Genomic DNA, 27308 nt, shown 5'->3' with positions numbered 1-27308 from the left:
CATCATGAATTATATTTATTCCCAAACGCTCCCTTAACTCTTTACTATTTCCAATAAAAAAAACGCTCCTTCACCTCACCTCAACCCACCCAAACCCCAAATCCAAATCCAAATCCCGATCCAAATCCTTCATCCTAGGGCATCTCTGAACTGTAACAATCCCATGCCAACCATTTGAAAGATGCAAACTGAGGATTTCTCGATCGGAATCTTCTAGGTCAAAAATGGCAGGTTCCGGTAGTCCCAACGGTGGTTCTACACCGCCACCGCCGCCTCCAACTCAACAAGTTGGATTCTCAAAACCCATTTCCCTTGCTGGCCCTAGCGATGCTGATATCCAACGGAACCTCGAATTGGAGAAGGTAATCAATTGATTTCTATTGAATTGTTTATTCCACACCATTCTTACTATTATTGCTTTTGTGTAATAATCTGTTATTTTTCTTATACTTCAGTTCATGCTTGATTCTGGGCTTTACGAGAGTGATGAAGAAGCTGCAGCCAGACGAGAAGTCCTTCGCCGCCTTGACCAGGTTGCTTACTTCATGATCTTGCTTTTCTCCATTTCCTGCCTTATAATGAAAGTTTCCTTATAGGTTTATTCAAGCATTTAATTACTGTGCTCTTATAACCTTCTGTAATAGTCTTCAGTTGTCTTAATCATGCTAATGTTGTAATATTGATGCTAATAAATTTTGTTAACCTGCTATGTAGATTGTGAAAAGTTGGGTGAAGCAGGTGACTCGTCAACGAGGCTACACCGATCAGATGGTTGATGATGCAAATGCTGTCATTTTCACTTTTGGCTCTTATCGCCTTGGGGTTAGTATGCTAGTGCTTGCATATTGTCAACAGTTTTATGCATGGGACAATTGATAACTTCTTTTGATTATTAAGAGTATGGAGGACTTCAATTCAAGTTTTGCACAACGCATAAATGTCTTGACTTTATTCACTATAGAAATTGACAATGACATTAGTTGACACTAGCAGAAGGAACTTATGTCAGGATGTTGGAAAGATTTGGAGAGAAAAAAAAAGTATATGGGAGGTATTACTATAGAGATAGTGTTCAGATTTGTTTTTATTATAGTCCCTAAACATTAGGGATTTACTCTATCGCATTTCCAAACCAGTAAGCTTTCTAATTCTACCTCTTTCCCAATCCTGAGAAAATATCCTTTTAGGATCATTGAAAATATCCTCCAAGGATAAGCTTGCCGATATCTTCACTAAATCTTTATGAGGTCGTAGAATAACATGTATTGTAACAAGTTGGATGCATATCATATGTATGATCCAGCTTGAGGAGGAGCTTTGAGATTTGTTCAAATTTGTTTTTGATTGTATAGGTTCCTTAGATTGATTATAATCCCTAAATGTCACCCTATTACTTTTGCTTATTAACATAGTATTTGTTCCAAGTCCTTCATGAAATACATAGAATACAATTCACAGTTCAAATTTAAGAATCATGTGATTGCATTTGTTGTTATTGGGAATAGCAAGAGACTGAAAAATTGGTCTGGTATCCCTTCTCTGCTTAACCGTTTATAAATATAGTTTAGTTACCTCTGAAGAATGACAGGCCCTCTTATTTTCTTTTTTTTAAGGTATATGCTGATGAGTATCTCAGTAATGTTTTAATCCTTAGGCTAGAAAGTGTTGAAGTCTGATTATATTAGTCACTTGTTTGCAAAAATGATCATGTTTAAGTTACTGTTAGTGTTAACAAATGATTGGACGGTGACCCCCATTACTAAAGTGTTACAATCGATCATTACCCTCCGATCAAATACTGTTCTATTACGTTCTATAAGTGTTATTTCCAATCTTCTCATTAAATTGCTATTGTCAAATTACCCCCCACCCCCCATTACTAAAGTCTATTATAGAAAGAGCCGAGGAACAAAAGTGTTATAGGAATTTAATTGTTTTCTAAGTATTTGAGAAGTGGTCAGTTAGTTACTCTTTTGTAAAGTTAATAGGAGGTTGTGCTGGGCTGCTGGCAGTTGGTGCAACTACCTGGCTAATAAATAAGGAGAGGACAAGGGAGGTAGGTATCTGTTCATTGGAATAGAAAGGTATTGGGAGAGAAACTGGGTTCTTCGAGTTTTCTCCAGAAGTTGTATTATGTCAGTTCTTTTCCTTGAGGCCGCCTGCATTGGTTTGTTCAGGAACTTCAGTAATAACAGAGTTTTTCATTTCTATCTTCAATTCTGATCCAGTTCTAACAAAAATTCCCTAATCTTCATTCTGCTTCAATGTTAACAGCTTCCTTTCCATCCCCCTTCTTATTTGCTCTGTACATTCTTGTAGCAAAAAGTTGTTCTTCTATGAAGAAAATATTAGCCGACTGTAAATGTGTCTTAGTGGTGTTGTTTTATATAATACCTTTTTTGTTTATTTTTTAAGTGGCTGTTTTGTAAGTATTTGGATACATGACAATAATTCAATCATTTGCAGGTTCATGGACCAGGAGTTGACATAGACACTTTGTGCATTGGTCCTTCTTATGTGAATCGAGAGGTGAAACACTTCTGCTTATTACTTTTGCTCAATTCAGTAAACTCCTTGGCATTGGTTTCATATTTTAGCCAATATAATTCTCTTTTGCAGGAAGACTTCTTTTTTGGTTTACATGACATTTTGGCTGAAATGGAAGAAATTACTGAACTTCAACCAATTAATGATGCACATGTCCCAGTAATGAAATTCAAGTTCCAGGGAATTTCTATAGATTTGCTGTATGCAAGCATATCTCTTTTGGTTGTGCCAGAAGTAAGTTGGCTATTAGCAGTGCCTTTATATGTTCTGAGAGCCCATTTTTGGGAAAGACAATTTTATTAAAAATTCAGAATGCAATTGTCTTAGGTGAAGACTTTAAGGGCTTCCCTAACATAAGCACAATTTCCTTCATGAAGTTGAGTTCTCTAGGTCTTTCCAAATTGAATGTAACCATTTCTCTTCGTCATATTTTGAACTGCTATCTTTCTGTCACTTACCTTCATTTTTTGTTTGTGGCATGTTTGGTTTGAAGTACAGGATCTTTATCTTTCTGTTAACATTATAGGAATTAAATGGAAGTAAGAAGGAGTAGTAGTTGTTTTATAGTTTGAGGCATTATTTATGACAAAGTAGTTTGCTGGCCTTCATTTAGCTAACATAAGTTTGCTAAATGCAAGTTTTTATTGTTGATCTAAATTTGTTTATCCACTTTGTTGAGGTTATACACTATATTGGTACAAGGTTTTAATCAGGGCCGTATTTATTACTGTGTTTCCATTTCATGTTGCCTTCTGCATTCTAGTTTGTTTCTAAGAGAAATACATGTTTCTTTGATTGTTCTTCTCCTTTGTACATTCTAAATCTCCTCCATCAAGATGTGGTTTTCTTTTAAACCTGACTTCTGTTTATTATGGCTTTCAATCACACTTATCCCCAGGACGTGGATATCTCACAAGGTTCTGTGCTGCATGATGTTGATGAACAAACTGTTCGAAGTCTTAATGGCTGCCGGGTGGCAGATCAGATTCTGAAACTTGTTCCTAATGTTGAGGTTGACATATATGTTCTTTAGTTTGGTTCATTGATATATTAGATTTAATGGTCCTTCATCTTAATAAATTGATAGTCTGTTAACCTTGACAATGATAGCACTTCCGTACTACGCTGAGATGTTTAAAGTTTTGGGCTAAAAGGCGTGGTGTGTATTCAAATGTAAGAACTTCATCTACAACCGCTGTAGTTTTTACTTTAATTAACCAATGGCATGGATTTTTGTTTTTGTTTGTCTTCAATATCATCTTTTGTTATTTTAGGTTACTGGATTCCTTGGCGGTGTAAATTGGGCTATTTTAGTCGCTCGACTGTGCCAGTTTTACCCTAATGCAATTCCTAGTATGTTGGTTTCTCGATTCTTTCGGGTCTATACACAGTGGCGGTGGCCAAACCCTGTAATGCTATGCTCTATAGAAGAAAATGAACTCGGTTTCTCTATATGGGATCCTCGTAAAAACTCCCGGGACAGATTGCACACTATGCCAATTATTACTCCTGCATACCCTTGCATGAATTCCAGCTACAATGTCTCAGCAAGCACTCTTCGTGTTATGATGGAACAGTTCCGCCATGGCAACAAGATTTGTGATGTAAGAGGAGTCTGATTCTTATTTTTGTAATGCTATGCTTATGACTACAGATTATTTGATTGATATTTCAACTGTCAGGAAATTGAGCTCAACAAATCCCAGTGGAGTGCACTTTTTGAACCATATGTCTTTTTTGAGGCATACAAAAACTATTTACAAGTAGACATACTTGCATTAGATGCTGATGACTTACTAGCGTGGAAGGGTTGGGTAGAATCTCGGTTGAGACTGCTAACCTTGAAGGTAGAATCTTTTCATAGTTTGTTATTAGGCTTTCCTCTACTGGGTTTAATCCATGTTTCATGTGTGTTTTTTATTCATTGAAAATATTTAATTTCTGAATGTTTTGACATATTCTTTTATTTTGTACATATTTTAACACATGCTTTTCTCTTATCTATGAGCAGATTGAGCGAGATACCAATGGGATGCTGCAGTGTCATCCTTATCCACACGAGTATGCAGACACATCCAAGCCTTGCGCACATTCTGCATTTTTCATGGGTTTGCAAAGAAAAGAGGGAGTAAAAGGTCAAGAGGGACAGCAATTTGATATACGCGGAACAGTTGATGAATTCAGACAAGAAATAAATATGTTGTATACATACTGGAAGCCTGGGATGGAAATTTATGTTTCTCATGTTCGTCGAAAGAAGCTCCCTGCATTTGTTTTTCCAGATGGTTACAAACGTTCTCGAATACCAAGGAATTTAAGCCATACAGCTGAAAAAATGGGCGATGATACTCCAATGTGCAACTCTGGGTCTAGGTCTTCTGAAAGATGCGTCAAGAGGAAAAGTAACCCTGAAATGGTGGATGTGAAGCCAGATAAATCAGAGAAGCGGGCATCTGTTAGCCCACAAAATGTTTCTCCGGCGAGTTGTTCTAGTAAATCAGGTGGCACACCTCAAATGAGTATTGAGGATATCGAAGGAGTTAGGTTAGCTAGCTCAACAATGAAAGATGCTGACAGCAACTCTGGAATTAAGTCATCTTATGGACTCCTAGGAAGTGGAACCAATATTGAAGTACGCAACGTGCAGATTAGTGAAACAGGTTCTGTTGACTCCACACGGCTGAAACAAGTTCAGAATGAGGTAAGCTTGTTGAAACAGTGGAAGAATATTCCCTTGGCAAGTTGTTTGGTTCATATGAAGTTCCTTAATTAGAAGTTGGTGATCAATTTCAGAATGTAGTCAATGGGGATAAAGCTCGTGATCTGGGTTTAGATTGCTTGGAAAATGCAGAAACTGCAGCTACCAAAAGCTTGTCAAACTGGAAAGACGGCACTGTTGGTATGGAACAACAACTAGACAAAGGTTGTACTTTCACCAAAAGGGCCGAATGTTCAGATTTTGTACCGAGTGCCAGCACCCAGAGCCTCAATTGTGAGGTAAGTTTCTTCATTTGAGGACTTTTGGATTAGAAACTGTTGTGGATGGCAGTGAAAAAAACTCGAAGTCTGGGAGATAGTGAGAGTCAGGGATCTTTGCAGGGTGGTGTTTGTTTGGCTGATCCAGATCAGTTCTGAAGAGTGGGTATTTTCATGGAAATAGTATTTCAAAATATCATGGCTGAAGAGTTTAAGGTTTTGAATTTCCTAATCTCTTTCTGTTTTCTCCGTAATAAAGATGATCTAAATAATACTATTCTTTAATAGCAGTTACTAAAGTTTTATATTTCATGTGTTTTCTGATGAAATAAGTGAGTGTAATCTTGTATTTTTTTGGTGACTGATTCCCTTTGTTTTCTAGCTTGTTAACACATTATATATCCTGTATCCAGTCAGAATATGGTCTGTCCCTTTTCTGTTCCTATCTTTTTGGTTCTTCTTGCTATGACCGACTGTTTTTATTATACATTGTATAAATTTGCCCATTTGTTTCAAGACGATTTGACTATTAATTTGCATGGTAATTGAATTTCTTAGTCAACTTTCTGACCGCTGAATATGTGGTCGCAGGTCTTGCACCACTATACGTGCTATTTCCAGTTACTGTGCTTAAGAACCTGACTTGTTTTGTGTAGAGAGGCTCAGAGACCAGACCTTCTGTTTTTCTCCTATACATTTTCTTGTTTACTGGTTTTTTTGGGTTCCTAATTATTTGTATTCTTTCTATTTTTCATATTTTGTATAGCCAGATGTCAGACTCAGAAGTGTTGTATAAATTGAAGATGGGGCTAGGTCAGAATCTTGGCTGAAGCTTGTGAAAAGCTTGCTTTTAAACTCTCTTAAGTGTGTATGAGAATGTCTTTATACTGTCCTCTTTGGTTTTGGCCTTGTAGGAGGATGAGTTTGGAGTGGTACGTGAAAATGGGAGGTGAGTCTCTGAAGTTGCTGCTGCGCACACTTCTACTATCTTTTGCTGGGTTGGGGCTGTTGCTGTGCTAAGATCCTGTGGGCGTAGGCATGAGGCTAAATCTGAACAGTGAGGAGCTGATGCAAATGATGGCTGCGTGATGGTCCTTTGTGTACATAGATGAACGGAGGCATGGAGATGCTAAAAATGTGGTCACGCCCAGTTTGTGTGAAACCATGGGCTGATTTCATCTTCAGAGCTGTGAATTGTCTCATAAACTTTGACATTTACACACCTTGGATCTTCAAGGAGTGGGAACTTTGTGGTTTTGCTTTGTGATGTGGATGTAAATGTAATCAAATTGCCATTTCGACTAGGTGGTTTAGAAGACAAAATGGCAAAACAAAAATATTTTTGGCGGCAGATGAGTAGGTGGTAGTCAGTCATTCACGTCTATCCTTGCTTTACAAGTTTAGACAGCGGGGGGTACTACTGCCTATGAGTTTCGTTGGTCTTTCTTGGCTTAAAACTTCTGTGAAATATTGTATTTGTCACCAGTGTTCTCATATCGTTTTCTTCTATTTCTTTGCTTCCTTTATTTGGCGTTTTATTTGGTTTCAGAGTATGGGTGGGTGATAAACGTGCTGAAACAGGGATTATACTTGGATTTATGGTGACTTGCCAATGGTGTTGATAAAATAAAGTTGTAATGTGGAAAACCTAGTTTATAGATGTAGTTGCTAGTTATATCCAAACCTTAAGCATATTTTTAGTATAATACTTCAATGATTTCCTTTGGAGATGATATCAGTACATACTTACACTACATTGAAATTATTCTTTATGGGGTAACACTGCTGTCACACACTATACAAGCAGGTATCTTCATTTTCACTTACCACCCTGCTATCCTTATAACTAGTAATGTACCTCGTATCCCCAAGAAGAGGGGTGATGTCAAACTCAGTTGCTACTCTTTTATGAGCTGAACCATGAGAACAAGACTGACGAAGAACTTGCAAAACCTCCTTCATGGAAGGCCTAGTTGAGGGTAATGAACTTGTGCACATCAGGCCTAATTTGACGACGGTGGTCATCTCTTCTGCATGACGTGTTTCTTTGATACCCTCATCAAAGGCACCACTAAGGCACTTCCCTTCACTGAAATGCTGCCATACCCAATCAACAAGGCTGCCTCCATGCTCGCCTGCGTTGTTAGGCTCTCTTCCCGTTACAAGCTCTAGAAGTACAACTCCAAAGCTGTATACATCAACCTTCTCGTTAATCTTAGTTGAGTAAGCATATTCTGCAATGCAAGTGAAGCAAAGGATCAGTTGACTTCAATATGAACACACAAAATTATGTAGTTGGTTGATCAGCTTATTTTTCTTAAAATTAATTCTATTACTCAGAAGCTCATCTCTAGAATTGATTTTATCTTTAGAATTAATTGTTGAGGGAAATTCCAAGCATGCTAATCATTTACCTGGTGGAATGTAGCCAAAAGACCCTGCTAGAGCAGACATGGAGTGTAGCTCCCCTGGCTTTGTCAATATCTTAGCTAGCCCAAAATCTGCTATACAAGCCTTGAACTCTGAGTCTAGCAGTATATTACTGGACTTGACATCTCTGTGGATGATTCGCGGTGAGCATTCGTGGTGCATATAACACAGACCTTGTGCAGCTCCGATGGCAATCTTCAATCTCGTAGGCCAACTCAACACCAGATGATTCTTGTTGGGTGAACTCAACTCAGTAATTGATGATGTTTTCTTCTTCCTATGAAGCCATTTGTCCAGGCTCTGGTTTTCCATGTATTCATAAACAAGAATCTTGGAGTTCTCACTTGAATAACAACACAGAAGCTTCACCACATTGGAATGCCGAATGTGGCCCAGGGTCTCCACCTCAGCCATAAACTCTTTCTCCAGCTTGTCATCGACATCTTTGCTGTTCCAAAGCTTTTTCACCGCAACATACTCGCCGGAATGATCTGAAGCAATCCGGTAGACTTTCCCAAATCCTCCACTTCCTATGAGGTTGTTTTCTGTTAAACTTGAGAAGAGATTTATTTCTGTGAGATCAAACCTCTGGAATGAGGTAAGCCTCCATGTTGATATCTTTGGCCTTAATTGCTTTTTGCCACATTGCTTTTTCAAAGTGTACAAGGCCAAGGAGGCAAGGATCAGTAACACAATGGAGGTGACAGAGAGAATCAGGGAAAGGAATTTGGAAGAGGAATTGCTGGAGGGTGGTGAGGTTTTGGCCAAGCAGTTTGAAAGGTTGAGTCTTTGGTTGTGAGCACATAGATGGGAATTGTTCAAGAAACTGCTTTCATATGCAAGGTTATCAAACTCATCAGGGATGTTACCAGAAAGGTTGTTGGAGGACAAGTTGAGAAAAACAAACCTCAATTTGGCAACCTGAGTTGGGATTACACCAGAGATTTCATTCTCAGACAAGTCCAAGTAAACAAGGTTAGGAAGACTCGCGATAGCTACGGGGATTCGGCCAGAAAGCTTGTTCCTTGAGAGGGACATAGTATTCAGTGATTGCCATGAAATGATCTTTGAAGGAAGTGGACCAGAAATTTGATTACCATCAAGCATGAGGGTAGTGAGTTTTGAAAGACTTGTCAATTCCCTTGGAATTTCACCCGAAATCATGTTGTTTCTTGCATCAAAAACTACTAAATTCACAGCTGATGAAATTCCAAGAGATATCTGACCTGAGAAGTTGTTGTTTCTGATCTCAAGTCTCGAAACATTCGAAGACAATTCACTTGGAAGCTTCCCAGAAAAGGAGTTGTTGCTTAACATCAAGGTTTGCAGTCTCCTCAAATTCCACAAACCCAAAGGAACCTCCCCTGAAAACTTGTTATTGTAAAGCTGAACTGTGGTAAGAGAAGCACAATCCTCAAGCCATCTAGGCAAGTTCCCACTGAGATTGTTTGAAAAAGCAATCAAACCCATCAAAACACCACCAGCACACAAATTCTCTGGCAACCCACCAACTAGTTCATTGTCAGAAACTTCAAAAGATACAAGGTTTGAATACAAGCCTAGTTTTGGAGGCAAAGTTCCACTCAACTTGTTCCCAAAAACCCTGAAGTTCCTTAGACTTGGGATTAAGCCTAAACTACTAGGAATCTCACCAGAGAATTGATTCAAATACAAGTGCAACATAGTCAAATTCTTCAACTTCCCAAACTCTTGGGGTATGGAACCTGTTAAATTGTTCATAGCCAAATCTATATCAGTCAAATTCAACGCTTTCACCGAACTGGGTATCACCCCTGACAACCTATTACGAAACAGGTACAGAAACTTGAGATTCTTGAACGAAAACAGAGAACTAGGAATGCTTCCTGTCAAATTGTTCACAGACAAATCCAACTGTTCGAGGCTCGTGAGATTCACGAAGCTTTCGGGAATCTCCCCGATCAGGTTACACTGTTTCATCCACATGAAACGAAGGTTCTTCAGGTTCCCGAACTCGAAGGGTATCGCCATGGGTGTGAGTCTCCAGTTATAAGCCAAACCCAGCGTTTCAAGGTTGGACAAATCCCCAATCTCCTTCGGGAGTGTTCCGTTGAAGTTGTTCTGATACAGGTGAAGAGTTCGAAGCTCCGGGAGTTTCCCGATCGCTGCTGGGACGTCGCCGGTGAAGCTGTTTCCGGCGAGGTTGAGGTACGTCAGGGTTTTGAGGCGGTTGATGTCGTCAGGGATCACGCCGGCGAGGTAGTTCTGGGAGAGGTCGAGGTACTGGAGGCTGGAGCAGTTGTACAGCGACGTCGGGAACTCGCCGGCGATGGAGTTGTTGGAGAGGTCTAGCTTGGTGAGGTTTTTGAGGTCGCAGATTGTGGCTGGGAGACTCGTCTGTGTGATGTTTTTGCTTGGGAGGAGGAGCTCCGTGACGGCGCCGGCGGTGCAGAGAATCTCCGGCCAGTCGCACGGCGAGGATGGTGACTGTTTCCATGACTGGAGCGACGGTGGATCACCCAGTTGGTGTTTCAGGGTGAGTAGGACTGTTTCCTCGGTGGTTGTTGCTTGCGAAATTACTTGAAAGGGCACCGTGATGGCGAGCAAGAGGAACAAATAGAGTGGAAGTTTCAGCACGGGGAGGGGTATTTTGGACATTTCGGTAGCTCCGGTTGGGGATTTAGCCGGGAAAGTGGTTAAACTTTGTTTGTCAAAATTCAAACATGGGTTTGCTGGTTTTGTTTCCACTGTTTAGTGTTGTGTGAGCATCTATCTTAGTAAAGTTATTTCTAACACGTTTATGAAGTCACTTTATATTAATATCATCACATGAAAGGTGAAGACTTTGGAGAAAGATACTACAAGAACTTAGATTGAGACACAACTAATCTCAGGTTTTGAGTTTAACTTTTATATTTTTATATAGGTTGAGGTTCGAACTCTCTGAGTTTAATAAAATCTCAGTTGGTGAGGGATCTTTCTCGAAAAGATCCTGACGCTTCTCCTCAACATATCACTAGCACCCTACCAAACGTGTATTCTATCCGTTTTACGAATTTTTTTTAAAGACAAAAATAAAATTCATTTAATGGCATGACATATTGACACGGACTATGATGGAAGTAGTTAATTAGAAGAGTTTGGTTCAAACACGACAGAATCTTAAGCATGATGTTCTTGTGATGGCTTATTGAATTTTGCTTGAATTTTCCAGTTGTGGGTTGGTTAAAATTACATACTTATTACATTTTAGATACCATCATTACCTAGTTCTTTTTTTCTTTTACAGAGAGGGAAATAAACCAAAGGAAATTAGGCCCTACAAGATGAGATAGGATTTGTGCTCGCATACAGCACACAGATACACGTGAAATATTGGGGTCAAGCTCAAATCTTGTGAGTGCACTTTGGGCCCAAAATCTGATCATGACTTGCTCCTGTTAGTCAATTCTCATGAAGCAATCATGAACAGGATGAGATAGTAGCAAGTAGCAACTAGAAATGTCAAGTAGTGGTTAGGAATGTTCCCATTTCATCAAAATATATTTGTTGGTGGTGATTTTTTATTTGCTGAAATAAAGTGGTACACATTGATCATAGATGCACATTTGCTTTCTCACATTATATTATATTAGATACATTGCAATATTAACATAAACATTCAAGGATAGATTTACAACTTTGCTTTTTCACATTATAGAAAGCAGGGTTGAATATAAAAAAGTTATAGCTCTTGGTCCTTAATATTAATAAAGCAAGTAAAATTAGTCATTCGATTCATTTTGTGGTGGTTTAAACTTTAAACCGTTAGTAAAACTAAGAATAAATAGTTTGTAGCAGATAAAAGTTGCCGTTAAAACACAAATTGCTACACAAAAGTACGACGGAGTCTAACTTCACATATTTAATAATGTTTGGATCAAAACTATGATAATTTTAAGAAAAACTAAATTCAATTCATCTCTTTTACTGGAACTAAAAACATATTAGTAATATTTATAAAATTATATATATAAATCATTATACATCACCAAACCAAAAAATATGTTGTATTATACAATTAACAACTACAATTTTTCGAACTACAATTTTTTAGCGAATAGAACATTTATAAAAAATAACAACTACAATTTTTCGAACTACAATTTTTTTAGCGAATAGAAACATTTAGCCATTATAAAAAATAAATACATAACCCACAAAGGAGGGCTTGCGTAGTTTTAAATCTACCTGTGATTAATTAGTAAGAATCTTACAATTTAGTTTGATCTTACTCAACTAACCCCACAACTAAAGAGAGGCAGACAATTGGGTTTGACAATTTAACCATTGGAACCCCACTTAATACCATGTGTCTTTGAATAATATTTAGTTCTTAGAAAGATTCATTGTTTGTCTGTTTAGACTTTAGACAAAACTTGCAATAGAGAGTAGAATAGGGTGATTCAATCTAGAAGGAACATGACCCCAGACACATAAGAGCATTTACAACAACACCATTTTTCCTTTTTCCAACATTCCACATTATTTTCTCTCTCCAATTCAACACTCATTCAACTTTTACCCACTCCAATGATTTTTCATTCAACACCCTACCCCACAACTTTTTTATTACATATTTTTATTTAATTTTATATTTTTGTTTTTATGATTACATAAAATTACAATTATCGATTTAAATTAAATTAAAATAATAATTTAATTTTTTTTTAAATATAGACAATAATTTATTTTATTTTCTTAACAATTTAATTTTCGAATTGAGTGGTACATATTCAAACACAGTAACCCATACATTAAAGCCAAACACTACAGACTTGACACCACTTGAAAATTATTAAAGCAAACACTACAGACTTGACACAACTGACAAATTATTAAAGCAAACACTACAGACTTGACACCAGTTGAAAATTATTAAAGCAAACACTACAGACTTGACACAACTGACAAATTATTAAAGCAAACACTACAAACTTGACACCAGTTGAAAATTATTAAAGCAAACACTACAGACTTGACACCACTGACAAATTATTAAAGCAAACACTACAGACTTGACACCGCTCACAAATTATTAAAGCAAACACTACAGACTTGACACCACTTGAAAATTATTAAAGCAAACACTACAGACTTGACACCACTGGCAAGTTTGACCGAATACAGACAAATACTCGATTGAAATTAATTTCCAAATAGCTCTTGGGACAACTGCTTCAACAGCTCTTTCTTACGGTCATTAAGATGCTCTTCGGAACTTAGCTTTAGATACAATTTCATTTTCTTAGTATGAGTCTTGTCTTTCATCAATTGGTTAGCCTCTTGTTGCATCAAGGCTATCTTGTCCCCAATATGTTTCTCATTTTTGGTTTCTCCCGACAACACTGCTTGTTCCATATTTAATTCACCCACTAATTAGCACCAAATTTTGTTCAGTGTTCCATGCTGGTGACTGGGTTTTCTTGCTCTTAGGAGTTGAATCCTCTCGATTTAGAGTGACTTCATTAGCAGTTGTCATGCCACCAAGAGTTATTTGTGTTGAAAACTCGAAAAATTCAGGTGCACCAACACTCGGAAAATTTTCATTCACCATTGGCATATAATCATTAAATGAGGGTGTTTGAGATGGATATCTCATCATAGATCCATGATGTGGATGAAAGTTTGGAACAAAGGATGACTGGTTGAAATTTGGTGCAAAAACAAAATTATGTATGTTTTGAGGACGTTGGTTGGAAAATTTATTTGGATCTTGATAATTGTTGGGATTTTGGTAGCTAAATGGGTAGTTAGAAGAATTCTGGGTGTTGAAATGATAATTGTTGGGATCAATTTTAAAACAAAGGCTAATAGAAAGATAATAAGATGGTGAAAAACTTGGTTTTTTTTTTCTGTGTCCAAATCAAACGAAGCAAGTCTCTATCTATAGAGGAAAAAAATCATGAATTTTGGTTAAAAAAATTTTCCATAAATTTTTTGTTACAATGAAATAATTGAGTTTAAAAGATTAAGATGATAAAAATTCAAACAGTCAATCAGATGTAAACACGTGTCCCTATTTGTTTGAAATCCACATTTTCTCTCTCCTCCGGTTGGCGCTCACGCGCCTTGTGCCCGCGTGTGATGCACGCGCCTGGCGCGACCACACAGAAGCCGCCACGTGTCCCGTAACCTGCAGCTTCAACATGTTGAGAAATTTCATCATCTCTCTCCACCACATCATCTCTCAACACCCTTCAACAAACCATTGCAATGGTTCAACTCCAAAATTAACCCCTCTCAACATACCATTGTAAATGATCTTAGGGAAATCAAAACTCAGTGCATTCAAAACATAGTTTATAATATGTTTCTGAACTTATAATAATTCATTTGCAGCAAAAGACAGCTCCAGTGAACTTAAATTATTCTAATTTTTCACCTCTTACTGAACTTATATAGTAATTGCTGGTATACTTGACAATGATATCATGTTGTTTGAATTTTTTACTTAATATAAGATGAATATAGCCACTTGGAACTGATAATGGTAGCATGTTGCACTTGTTTGAACTATTTAGCAACTTAGAGTCCCCGAATAATAACTTAAGTGGTAAAAGCTGGATGACATATGAGTTGGAGACGAGAAGGTCAAGAGATGAATCCCTGCAAAGAATAATTTGGCCGATAAAAAAAAATTAGCTACTTGGGTTGGATCTGATAATGGTTCTGTTGGGCCTGACCCTATCAAGGCTGCGTTTTTGTTTTGTTTTTGGATTAAGTGGGCTCGGCACAACAAAAGTATTGGAGGCAGAGGAGATAGGGATGTTGGGGGCTGAAGATGTGGGGCATGTGTTGAAGAAAATATCATCTTCTCCTCTAAAATTACCACACACCTCATAACATGAAGAAAATATCATCTTCCTTCAACACTTGTTTGATTTTTTCCCCTTCACATACAAAACCAGATCCATTACTTTTTTCATATTCACAAGTGAATGAGTGTTTATTCTGTTTTTTATATTGCTATGAGTGAGTAGTATGTATCTTTCGTGAAGTGATTTTACTTAAATGTGTGGGTACCAAAAAAACTTAAAACGAATATGTCAAACTAATATTTGCTCAATGGGTTCACCATCTCTAAATTGTTTGTCTTACTATCCTTTGTGAAACAATTTATTTGAATCCTTAGATAAGTTTAATACATTGATTGATGTAATTCCTCCATGAATGAGTCATTTAATATATATTTTTTTAAAATTCATTTGTGAAACTGTGAAGTGAATTTTTTTTTAAAGTAAAAATGTATTAATAAAAGGACGAGAGATAAATACGATATTTACCCTCCTCAAAGGGGATCCAAAAAACAAACAAAACCAAATAAATAGAAAAAACCTGAGAGCCCAACCAAAACCAGCCAAAAGAAGCCCCCAAGGCCTCGCCACGCACACCAAAGCTACAACCCGCCACACCCACCAAAGCTACAAACATACGAACAATAAAGCCTAGCAAAACCTGCCTAAGACTAAGACCGTGAAGTGATTTTATTGGAGATATTGCCGATGAGGAATCATCTATATACTTTAAAAAAGAGGAAGGTTGTGAGCCCCATCTCGATGATTTGACATTCCAAGAATGACTCTTACCCACCCCCTTCTTTGTCTGACAAGTGTCACCTTCTTATTGCTTTGGATCAAAATAGTAGAAGCCCATTTTGATTTCAGTTTTTTATGGAGACTCATTATTCAAATCCATTTGAATGATGATTTTGTTGTTATTATTTTTTAACCCCTCATTAATTGTTAACATAAAAGTTGAATACGTATGCTATTGATTATCATTTTTCAAAATAATTCGAAATATTTACTCATTTCCTATAATTACTCATTTTCTATAATTACTCATTATGCAGGGCCATGGACTCAATCATGATTTTTTTTTTAAATACGTAGATTTTTCAAATTACCTTTTTTCTTTTTGAAACTCAAATGACCTAATTACATGCACTCTTTCATGATTTTTTAATGGTGTAATGAAATTTTTTGATGCATGCACCTTTTTCACTTGATTAGTCAAGCAATTAATGTACAGCCAAAATTACGTTATTAACTTTATTTAGAATTAATGGTTTCAATTTTAATATAAAAAATTAAGGTGATTAATGATTCTAAAATAAGTAACCCAAGTAAGTTTTATTTCCCTAATTACATCCATTAACTTTCTAAAAAGTCAAAATAATTAAACATAATTTGCGTGGCTGGAAAATAAAAAAATAAAACTTAATATTCATTAAAAAGGTTGTAATTCAAATTGCAAAAAAAAAAGTCAAATATAACAGCTTTACAATTGGAATGGTGTTATTTCAAGCATTAAAATTATATTGTGTCAATTTGAATTATAAAAGAAGTCAAGAATTAAAATTGTATTAATTCTGATGAGGAAGGCACGAGTGAATTTCTTTCAAGCATTAACACCAAGTTAATGGTTCTTGCAAAAAAAAGTCAAGCCTTAAAAACTTAATTAATTAATTTCCTATTTAACTGTATTAACACCATGTTAACTATATTTCTTATTTTCCTATAATTACTCAATCTGATGAGTATTTCACGTGCAGCCTGCAAATGAGTAACATATTAATTAATTTAAATATAGAAAATTGCACTCAAATACCGTCGTCCAGCCTCCCCCCCCCCCTTTTTGACATACATTAATCAGTAAATTATTCAAATGTTGACATTGTGAGGTCTATATAACCTCATCAAATTAATATATTTACTGTGGTCCATTCATCTACATGTTTGTAACATATGTTCGGTTCGGTTCCATATCTGTTATACTTACTGAAAAAGAGCCTAAACTAAGTTAAAACACATTACTACTAATTCATCTTTACAATTAATTTAATCGCCGTGCAACGCACGGATAAAGAACACTAGTTTTTTTATGAAATTGATTCTCGAGAGAAAAGGGTCTGCGGTGAAGCATCAACTAAATTGTGGTGTACTATTTCTATTGGACGTTTGCAGTGAATGTTGTGATTAAATGAGTTAGGCTAATGAGTTAATAAAAAACTGTTATAAAAGTGATTACTATTTTATCAACTCAATCCATCACAATGTGGGTTGCAAAATTCGGATAAATATGGATAAACATTGTTTAGTTGTTTGTGTTTTGTTGTAGTCCCTTCACTCGCCTGTCAATTTCGTAGGAGTATAGTTTCTCATTTGTGTTATTCCCATGATAATCGCTTGACAGTTTTACACATAGTTTAAAAAAAAATTATAAAATGAGTTTTGATATACCTTTTTATCAAAGGATTCAAATAAATAATAATGATGTGTAGGATACGTAGTTCAGGATTCGATTTCTCTAAACGATGTATATAGAGAAAAATTTATTTTAAAAAAACTATTTATGTAATCTCACAGGTTCAAAGAATTATTATGATTCGATTCCTTTTTGTTCTCTTTCCCATTTCATACAGTCCTTCAAAATTCAAATGACGGAGTTTAGGGATTCAGCCTTCAGGTCTTCCCACCATCTCTGGTCTATGTGCTTGCAGACAAGAACAAAACCCAGTTCTATGAATTGAAAACAAATTAAGTTTAGGGATTCAGGTTTTTTTCTAAATTGGTTCCTCCCTGCTTATGGATTTGACATGAATTTCAATTTAAATTGTACTGGTAACGTGAAAAAAATACCGGGGACGAGAATTGGGTACAGATTAAAATCAATATTCATCTTTTTCTAATGAATTGAATCTGCCGCAAACAAAATTGGAAAACAACATTGAGTGAATTTGCAGCTTCAAGTCATAATTATATTAGGTGATATTAAGAGTTCTAATTTCTCAAAGTAAACACTAGTTCTCACTTGATACATCACCATATATATGTCTATATATATATATTGTTATAGGTCTAAAACCATGAAACACTTATAACGCAGTGAAACTCACTATTCCTTATACATAAAAGGTTTGTATTTTCCAACTGCTTGACCCAAACCATGAATAGCTCCACATGCTGCAGCCAACGACACAATCAAGCAGACAAGGCTCAACATTTGAAGCCCAAACCATCTTGTTGTTCCTTTTCTGATGTTCTGTTTCACAATGTACATCTCCACTGGAAAATACACCAAAGGCCAGAACCCAACAGCGCCAAGAAGGGCAATCATGTCATTGAAAAAGGGCATTGCCATAGCCAGCACAGTCACCACTACCACAAATGTGGTCCTCCAAACAAGCCTGAAGAAATTGATGCTGAATTTCATGTTGCAAATGCTCATAGGGTGATCCCTTGTCACAAAACTTGAGTTTGGCCAATATTGGCTAGCCAAGGTCTCAATTACACGGTAAACAGGTTGGATTACTATCTGTTCACAATTTAATCATACGATCAATTGACATTATACTATGAAATGGTGATAAAAAATGAACACATGATCAAAGTAAAATCGAACTCAAAGGCCAAACATGTCTGTCACTGAATTCAAGAAGCAAAGACAATGTTTAGCATATGCATTTGAATAAACAGTTTAATTAATTCGATAATAGTAAAAAGTTCATAAACAATTGATTAAACACTTTTTCTTAGAATTTGGGTTAGACTGAACTCTAAAAAATAACTTGAGGTGTTAGTTGATTATAAGGACTTAGTTGGTCTTATCTTTCGTTATTGTGAGACTTTTCAACACACTCTCATGCCCAGTCAGCCTAGGACTGGAAATTTGGATTGTGCAGTTTGCAGAACTATTCAATATCTATCTATTAGATCAACCGTAGATGTCTAGTCATGCAAACTTTACGCTCCATATATCTACGGCGTGAGGAGGGTGTGGTGAGAAGCCATTAACAACAGAAAAGCCAAATACTAGGTCTTTATAAAAGGTAGACAAATAAGCTAGCTTTCGGGGATGATCGATCAAGGCCTAACTAGAATTCTAAGAATTATGCTATAAGATAAACTCAAATAATTTCTTCTGAATGCGGATAAGTTGTGATTGAAACAAAAACTTAAATATAGAATTTAGTGTTAAACATTTTAGGTTTGAATATGAATGATATTAGGAGTTTAAAGGCTATGTGTTATAACCTGATATGCTCCAACAAGATGCACTATAATTGCGACATTGGCCAAGTCCACTAGCCAGAAAGGATTGTGAAACCCAGAGCTCATGAGAATGTTGCCAGGAGTGCCTGAACCAAATGCAGCATATCCAGTGGAAGCAGACAAGAGGAAGATGATTGTCATGGTGAATATACCTATCGTATTTGCCATCTTCATCACTTTATTTTCTGGAGGTGATGACTTTAAGCTATCCTGTTTTTCACATCACTTTATTATTTAATGCCAAAATAACCAATCATATAAAAATTAATTTTGTGCTAGTAAAAAAACTCTATAAAAAAAGGCGTCTAGAGCATCAAAGCTCTCGCTATGCGCAGGGCCTGAGTAGGGTCCCAACCAACTGTTTTATTGCACACAGACTTATCCTATTTTTTGCACAAGGTAGTTATTAGAAACTCAGTGTAGTAAAAGATTTCTACCTGTATATCTATACCAATTTGAGTATAGGCACTGGCAAGTGCAACATCTCCAATTGCAACTAGCATGTTCCACAATCTTTCTCCTGAACTATGATCATTGCCGCTCCACCAAAAAGAGGTACTCCTTCCCTTCCCTGTTCCATTTCACGTTTCAAAGGCAGTGTTTATTAGAATCGAATCAAATGTTGAATAGAGTGTAAACTAAAGTTAGATTTTAATTTGTTGATTTGTTTTTAAACAAACCATGTAATATCATTATCCAATTTACTATGAAAGGAGAAAAAATATATAACCTTGGATAATGGTTGCAAGAGAAAGTCCAACACCAATGGTGGCGTACCCAAAAGACATGATAGTTGCTAAGATAGAGAGCCAAGCCAGGTTGTGAAAATCAGGGATTTGAGACAATATAATTTCAATGACTCCAAGACCAATCATGTATGCATTATTAGAAAAACGGCATGAAGCTCCAATCCGATTCTTATGGAAGCAATTGTTTTTCAGTATTGTCCTGCAATTCATGTCAATAAATCAAATTGGAAAAATGATAGCCTCGTAATATTATAACAAACATATTTCAGTATTTTATAAAAAAATTATTTGATCGATGACAATGTCCCATGTATCATGTATGTATTCATTATCCTATGCAAAATACTTGTCCACTTAGTATTCAAGTGTCCTGCACTATAACAAAAACGTTAAATAGTGTCGTTCAAAGCCGAATGCTAATAAAGCAAAAGCTGAAGCTATAGCTAATTTAGCAATGTTGACAGGACTGTTAATAAATAGTTCCAAGCTAATGTGTACCGTTGACTATGTGGCCGACGACAATAGTTAATAATGGTTTAGCCGACACTAGAGTCGTTTTGTTAGCGTCGCTCGTATAGGCTAACTGCAATGTTAACTCTTTTTGATTGAGAGAAAAAAAGAGTTAACATTGCAGTTAACTCTTTTTTAGGATTCATCTTTAATAAGAAATTTTTTGTAAAAATAATGTGAAATTGGCAAATTGATAAATTTACTGAAATTGTCTAAATGTATAAAAATAGATTAAAGAATGCAAGTTAAGAGTTTAAAAGAACTTACACCATACTATTAGATGTAGTAATTGTGAAGCCAATCACAAACCCAGCAAGGTTGCAATACAGGACCCATCCACAAAACACGTAACTTTTCCCACCTATAGATAAGGATTTAGCCAATTAACAAAGCGAATTATTAATAGAAATGATCAAGCAAAGTAGCATTTAATAATGGTGTTTGTTTAGGCACTTAGTAATCAACCTAAGTGAGTTTTCACTGCCTCCATGTAAGTGTAGTTTCTCTTGCCAGTAACAGGATCAGGTGAACGATAACAATCAGCAAGAAGATTGGAAGTGTAGAGCGTAACACCAGCAAAGATAAGGATGCAAGATACGCCAAGGATCCAACCCAATTGTGCCATGGCCCAAGCTAGAGACAACACCCCTGCCCCAATCACTGCCGTTATGATATGTGCACATGCAGTCCACACAGTCCCTACACATGTTATTAAAATTAGACCAACATATCTGGATATAGGGTTGCATACATTCACTAATCATAGATCAATTAACTCATATATTTCATCAAGATCAATTGAAAAAGTTTGAAATTTGAGCGCTCAAAAGTGTACGAATTAATAAATTCGTTGAGAGCAAATAATATAAATTTCATATATCTTCATCCTAGCTAACATTTTTTCCTACGCAAAAGAGATATCATTGTATCAATATATCATTGAGAACAAACTTTTAAAGTAAAGATATAAAACATCACCGACAATAAAAATAGTCTTATCTCATTAAGCGAACTCAACTATAATACCTCATTTTTTTTGGACAAATATAATACCTCATTCAACTTGATAAAAAAAATTAGAAGAACAGGACAAGCTAATAAGAAAGCATAGTAACATCATCACCTCCTAAAGTATAAATTCCAAATGTCTTGGACCCACCGACAAGGAAAAGGAGCCCAAAACTTGAGCCCGACTATAACATTCTTTAGAGGACATTGTCAAAGATATATATTTTTATTTCCATTATAAATGAATTCATTTCATTGAGTCAACGATATGTGCAATTCCACTTTCATTCACACTCCTTTCTCAAATACTCCTATTAGTATTTTCTTTCTCTACAACTTTGACTATTACTAGTAACTAATTTTGTTATGACTTTACTAGAAGATTAAATGAATTCGAAGCACCTCTATATATTATTGGCTTTAAAACTTCATAAAATATCCATTTTATTTCAAGGCTTGCAGTTGATAATAGGAATTCAACATTAGTTGTTGATAATATAGAAATATCATAGAACCCTAATAATATAGACCAATGTTTGTAATACATATTCATAAAGTATAATTAAAAAAATTAGAATTTTTTTTGGTACATCAGAAAAATAAATTACATCCACCAGGAATTAATCCCTGAATTTTTCCCTCCCCAACCAATATGTCATAGCTCTTACCACTTGAACATAAAGAATTTCATAAAGTATAATTTTAAAAAAAATTAGAAAAGAATAAAGCGTTTGATAAAGTATAATTTTTTAAAATTAGAAAAGAATAAAGCATTTCATAAAGTATAGTTTTAAACAAATTAGAATAGAATAAAGCAAAATTTAAATACACCTTTCAAGATTTGGACGATTTCCATTAGCAATAATAACTATTTTTTTTAACAAAAATAACTATATTTAGTGTTTTACAAATATATAAGAATTAAATGGATGTCCACCGTCAGTGTAAACAAATTTTACACAGTCATCCAATTGAATTCCGCCACATCATAAAATATATCTTTGTTTTAATTAAAATTTAATGTGAAAGTTATTATTCCTTCTACGTGGCATGTTGTGATTGGTTGTCTGTGTAAAACTGTTTTACACTGACAGTGCATACCCATTAAACTCAATATATAATGTCCTTGTGAAAAAAATAAAATTAATCGTATTTCTTAAAATGTGTTTTTCTCTTTTTGGTTGGACAATAAAAATAAGGAAAGATGTAGTATTAAGAGTAATTAATACTATTTAAATACTCCATATTAACTCTTTTCTGTGTACATTGAATATTTATTAACTCACATTGACCTGTGGATCGGCACACATTAATGGGCTCTATCTTCTAAGCATACTTTTTCTTTTGGGTTAAGCATTCCATTTTTGTTGACGGTAGGATACACTTCCACGTTTTCATATACATTAACTGTTTGGTTTCAAAAACTATACATTAACTGTGACAGTTAATGTGTATTTTGTATAAATTGTAAAAAAGAATATGTTTTCAAAAAAAAAAAAAGAATATGAGTAAATGATGACATTAAATATCTCAATTAATGCAGAGTCTTGTACCAAGAAAAAAACAATAGAGTCAAAAAAATGATGTAATGTATACGCAACCCGAAAATTTATGATGAATTTAATTTTGTAAAAAAGAAATTTAATACAAACCGTATATAAAAAGAATGTGCGATCAATATTAATTTCTTTACCGTCAAAAAAATATATTTCTATCTTTGAATTTTTGCAACTTATTTTTCAGAAGAGCTATAATATTTGTCTATATTCAATGTAACTATGTAAAATAACGTCACTTTGGGTGATGCACTGACAATTTTGCAGTACTCTCCCAAGTTTTATCACCACAACCTCTTCATGGACCATGGTAGTTGAAACGGTGGATAACACTTAGTATGAGTTTTTAATTTTAATTAATTTTGATATAACACATGTAACATACACGAGAATGACATGAGCTCTTAATATCTAAATTCTTCCAGTTATGAATTAGAGAATTTGACTCACACTCAACATCAACAAGTTATTGCAAAAATTATTTTTGGGTTAAGTTTATACAAATCAAGTAAGTTTGAGCAATTACACGCAAATATGATATAAAAAAAAACTTGAAGAGAATCAAAGACATGTGAATTATTTACTAGCCGGTTAAGCCAACAAATGACATGTTGATTTGGATATATGGAGGAAAATCACTTAAAATCACACGATGCATGTACAGTTATAAAAGGTAGGAAAACTTATTTCTATTAATTATGATTTTAACTTTCCAGTTTTCTACCGTGTGTTCAAATATGCATGAAGAGAGGTTGTGAAACGAGATGACAGAATTGCATGGGAAAAATAGAGAAAAAAGAGAGTGAATTGAAATCAAACCAGTTCTTTTTGGTCTCCCATCATCGTCCAGAAGAACACTTGCAACTGCACTAGTACGGGATTCAACTTCCATGTTCTCCTTCTTCCTCAAGCAAATTGAAGTTGATATGTTTCTGAATTTGATGAAGAAAATGGATCAGGCACAGATATATAGGAGTATTCAGCCAGCACCAGAGATTTTGGAGCGATGATAGTTAATTCATTCGGTCTTCTCCTCGGGACTATGAGCCTTTTAAGAGCACTCTCATTTACTACCCCGGTCCTTCGGTCTCTCTTGGGAAAAATATGTCACCAACTCACCTTATAATATTTTTTCAATACATTTTAATCTTAAATTCCACTACGTTTACGTACTACACATCCTCCGATCACTATTATAAGCAAAAATTATGTATGTGAACATTATTAATGATCACATACATCTGAATCTAAAAAGCTAATTTTTCCTTAATTATAATTGTGACCGGAGGGTGTATTTAATACGAGATGAAAAATATCGATATAAAAGAGAGAATAATTTTTTTATTAAATACATTAAGCAATATAAGTTGAGAAATTTATGATCATTTTAATTATTATTTGTATACTAATTTTAAAATTCTTATAGATATAACTAAAAATTAAAATATAAGAAATAATTAAAATATTAATTATTGACCTAAATTTGAGAATTTTTTTATATAAAGTAATATTTTAATATTTAAAAACATGTTAAATATCGAAATTAGTCAATAGTTAAATGCCCTTTTAAAATATTATATTAGAAATTATCATTCTCATTATTATTTATATAATTAATAGGTAGATGATGTCATATTTATATTTTTATTTTTATAAATTTAAATAATCCTATTAAATGATTCCATATTTTCAAAAATAATTAATGTATTAACTTTGCATTTAATAGTTATTAATGACATTAGAAAAATTGACAAAAATAAATTGTGACTTTTTATAAAAAAAAATATTTTAGTAATTTGATATTTAATAGTTTTTAATGACATTAGAATAATTAATAAAAATTAATTGTGACTTTTCTACCATTAAGATGTATGCTGACAAAGTTTTTTTTTAATGATTATGGTTATTTTTTATATAGAAAAAAATTGAATGTAATATCTTATGTACAAAATTGATATCAAATAGTTTTAAAAGATCGATTTGGAAAATTTTGTATTTTATGTTTTCGTATATACACATCTGAAAGATTAAAATAGTTTTGGTATCTTGATTCAAAGCATAACAAATTAGAAAAAAAAAGAGAATTAGAATGTAACTAAGATCAGATTAAAAAAACTTAAATAGGTGACATACGTATTTAAGAAAAGAAAACGAGAGAGGAAATATGAAAAAGTCTGATGTATGCCGACAAAGTACCCTTATTCCATCAGTGTATGACGCAAGATCAAATAATAGTAAATTTCAAATTTTAAAATTACTAACGACCAAGGCCATCGTAAAGTCGTAAGAAACAGTTGTCCATTTTTTTAAAAGCCTGCCAAGTTATCGACCAACCACAAATTCAATTTTGTTGACAACTAAACTTGCTAAAAAAATTGAAGATAAAATCTCACATGGTGCGGGCGCCGCTCATGCTAGGACAGATGACACTACTACAGAAAAGGCCTTTCGTCACGGTTAAAACCGCCCATTCATCACGGTTTAACCGTGACAATAGAAGGCGTGATAATTGCTCAATTGTCACGGTTAAAGGCGGAACCGTGACAATTGATACGCCTGTTATCACGGTTTGCAAAATGTAACCGTGGCAATAGAGGCCACCTATTGTCACGGTTACCTACTTAACCGTGACAATTGATTAGCCTGTTATCACGGTTTGTAAAGCGTAACCGTGACAATAGGTTCCCTCTATTGCCACGGTTCAGTAAGTAACCGTGGCAATAGGTGGCCTCTATTGCCACGGTTCCACGGTTATAACCGTGACAATAGGTCATACACCTGATCTATGAAATTGCTACAGAATTTTTGATTTTTTTTTACCTGGTGTGTGCATAAATTTTAGTACGTTTATATTGAAAAATAAATTGCATAAAATCATCAACATTCACATATTCTAGCCAAATTACTCAAATATTCTAACCTTGAATAAGAAAACAATACATTTACACTAATTTGTCCAAAACAATTAATATTAATTGTTGTTGAGAACATACTCTCACAAGGAATTAAACCAAATAGCCCACACTAGCCAGTACAATACACTGCTTGAACCAAATACTCTAAAAAAACATGCAGTACAGTTCCATACCATAAGTAGCCCATACTCTCACAAGGAATTAAACCAAATAGCCCACACTAGGCAAAATTCTTTAACACATAAGTAGCCCACTCTTCTTTAATTTCATTTAGTTGATCCTCATCGTAGAAGCCAAATTGACAATCAGAGAAGTACTACAAAATGATGGTAAAAGTAACAAAATTTAGAGTCACACTTAAAAATAGGAAAAATTATGAATTTAGTCAAAGTTCCATACTGCTTGTGGAATTGTAGATTTTTTGTGCGCAATTATCTCCTTTACGGTCCATACCTACGTGGTGGACAAAGGTTAATGTCTTCATGCTCAAAAAACTATTTAGTTTGGGTGAATATTTAACAATCAATAGCAAATAGAAGTTACAAATAAATGAAAACACACATAAAGAACCATGGCTCCAAATGTTATTTCTAATGCTTATGGACATCTAACTTGTATCACATACTTCAACTTGCAGTGCTTACAGATAAAGTATTCAATATGAGTTAACTGCTGAAAAAAGTAGGGTGTAGAGGAATGACTGAAACCTGGATATTTAGAATCTGGTCCTCTAAGTCAGTGGCAACCAGCTTGGCTCTTCGATCTTCAACTTCGAATAAATCTATTCAAACAGAGCCAAAAGCAATAATTAAAGAGAACCCAACCAGGCACTGAAAAGTCTTCAAACGATAAGGGAAAATTACAAGTTAGAGCAGATAAATATTTTTCATAATTTGAAAGAAATATTATCATCATTAACACAATGCAATACTATTGCTAGCTGAAAAATCCAGGGAAACTAAGTAACTTTACCTCTCAAATTAGTAACAACATTGGTCCTTGAACATATAGTTTCTGACTTGCAGTGAGTGTTCAAACAACAGTTAAGGATATATCTTATCAAAGCTATGAACATATGTAATCAAAGTTAAGGATATATCTTATCAAAGCTATGAACACATATAGTTTCTGACTTGCAGTGAGTGTTCAAACAACAGTTAAGGATATATCTTATCAAAGCTATGAACATATGTAATCAAAGTTAACAATTGCTTCTCCATGTCCATAACAATATGTTTAATCAAATTCTGATTAAGAATTTTATGCATTATATACTATTGCTGCAGTACCACCATCTGATGGCCATCCAATCCACTCTCTGATATCACCACTTCCGAATCCTTTCAGGTATTGAAGCATATATGAATGTAGGAATATTGGAATACAGAGATCATGGGTTGAATTAAACCCTCTTTATCTCAGATATGACAACAATGAAAGTGATCTGAAAATATATGACGGATGTTTTACCAATGTTCAAAGCACCAGAATGAGAGTTTCCCTAACACAAATTGTAAGGAATAAATGTGCATCCAAAAATAA

General features: G+C 34.8%; 3 protein-coding genes across 8 annotated transcripts; 1 reads left to right on the top strand and 2 right to left on the bottom strand.

The window, feature by feature from the left end:
• On the top strand, window positions 1-7032 carry LOC130727645 (nuclear poly(A) polymerase 4). 6 transcript variants are annotated; one of them, XR_009015410.1, is made up of 14 exons: window positions 1-362; window positions 456-533; window positions 715-822; window positions 2467-2529; window positions 2620-2781; window positions 3446-3559; window positions 3658-3720; window positions 3822-4151; window positions 4230-4394; window positions 4559-5248; window positions 5341-5544; window positions 5647-5739; window positions 6294-6336; window positions 6438-7032. XR_009015410.1 is itself a non-coding variant. In XM_057578837.1 (13 exons), exons 1-13 carry the CDS (start codon window positions 225-227, stop codon window positions 6443-6445), a joined length of 2166 nt encoding a protein of 721 aa, XP_057434820.1. In that variant the 5' UTR covers window positions 1-224; the 3' UTR covers window positions 6446-7032. The 6 variants fall into 6 exon arrangements, 3 of the variants coding, with proteins under 3 accessions (XP_057434820.1, XP_057434821.1, XP_057434822.1); XR_009015409.1 differs by having other exon boundaries at window positions 6290-6336; XR_009015408.1 differs by having other exon boundaries at window positions 5647-6336.
• Window positions 7033-7195: 163 nt separating this feature from the next.
• LOC130727644 (receptor-like protein kinase HSL1) lies at window positions 7196-10773 on the bottom strand. The gene is made up of 2 exons (XM_057578836.1): window positions 7938-10773; window positions 7196-7757 (listed from the first exon to the last, which is right to left on the bottom strand). The coding sequence occupies exons 1-2, from the start codon at window positions 10588-10590 to the stop codon at window positions 7312-7314; spliced, it is 3099 nt and encodes a 1032-aa protein (XP_057434819.1). The 5' UTR covers window positions 10591-10773; the 3' UTR covers window positions 7196-7311.
• Window positions 10774-17701: 6928 nt separating this feature from the next.
• On the bottom strand, window positions 17702-23930 carry LOC130732201 (amino acid permease 8-like). The gene is made up of 7 exons (XM_057584307.1): window positions 23671-23930; window positions 20753-20986; window positions 20555-20648; window positions 19759-19976; window positions 19466-19599; window positions 19011-19238; window positions 17702-18291 (listed from the first exon to the last, which is right to left on the bottom strand). The coding sequence occupies exons 1-7, from the start codon at window positions 23741-23743 to the stop codon at window positions 17872-17874; spliced, it is 1401 nt and encodes a 466-aa protein (XP_057440290.1). The 5' UTR covers window positions 23744-23930; the 3' UTR covers window positions 17702-17871.
• Between the last annotated feature and the right edge of the window lie 3378 nt (window positions 23931-27308).

This window comes from Lotus japonicus, chromosome 1, assembly GCF_012489685.1.
Source record: "Lotus japonicus ecotype B-129 chromosome 1, LjGifu_v1.2".
Lineage (NCBI taxonomy): Eukaryota > Viridiplantae > Streptophyta > Magnoliopsida > Fabales > Fabaceae > Lotus > Lotus japonicus.
The sequence above is the reverse complement of the archived record's forward strand: the minus strand, read 5'-3'. Positions and strand labels throughout refer to the sequence as shown.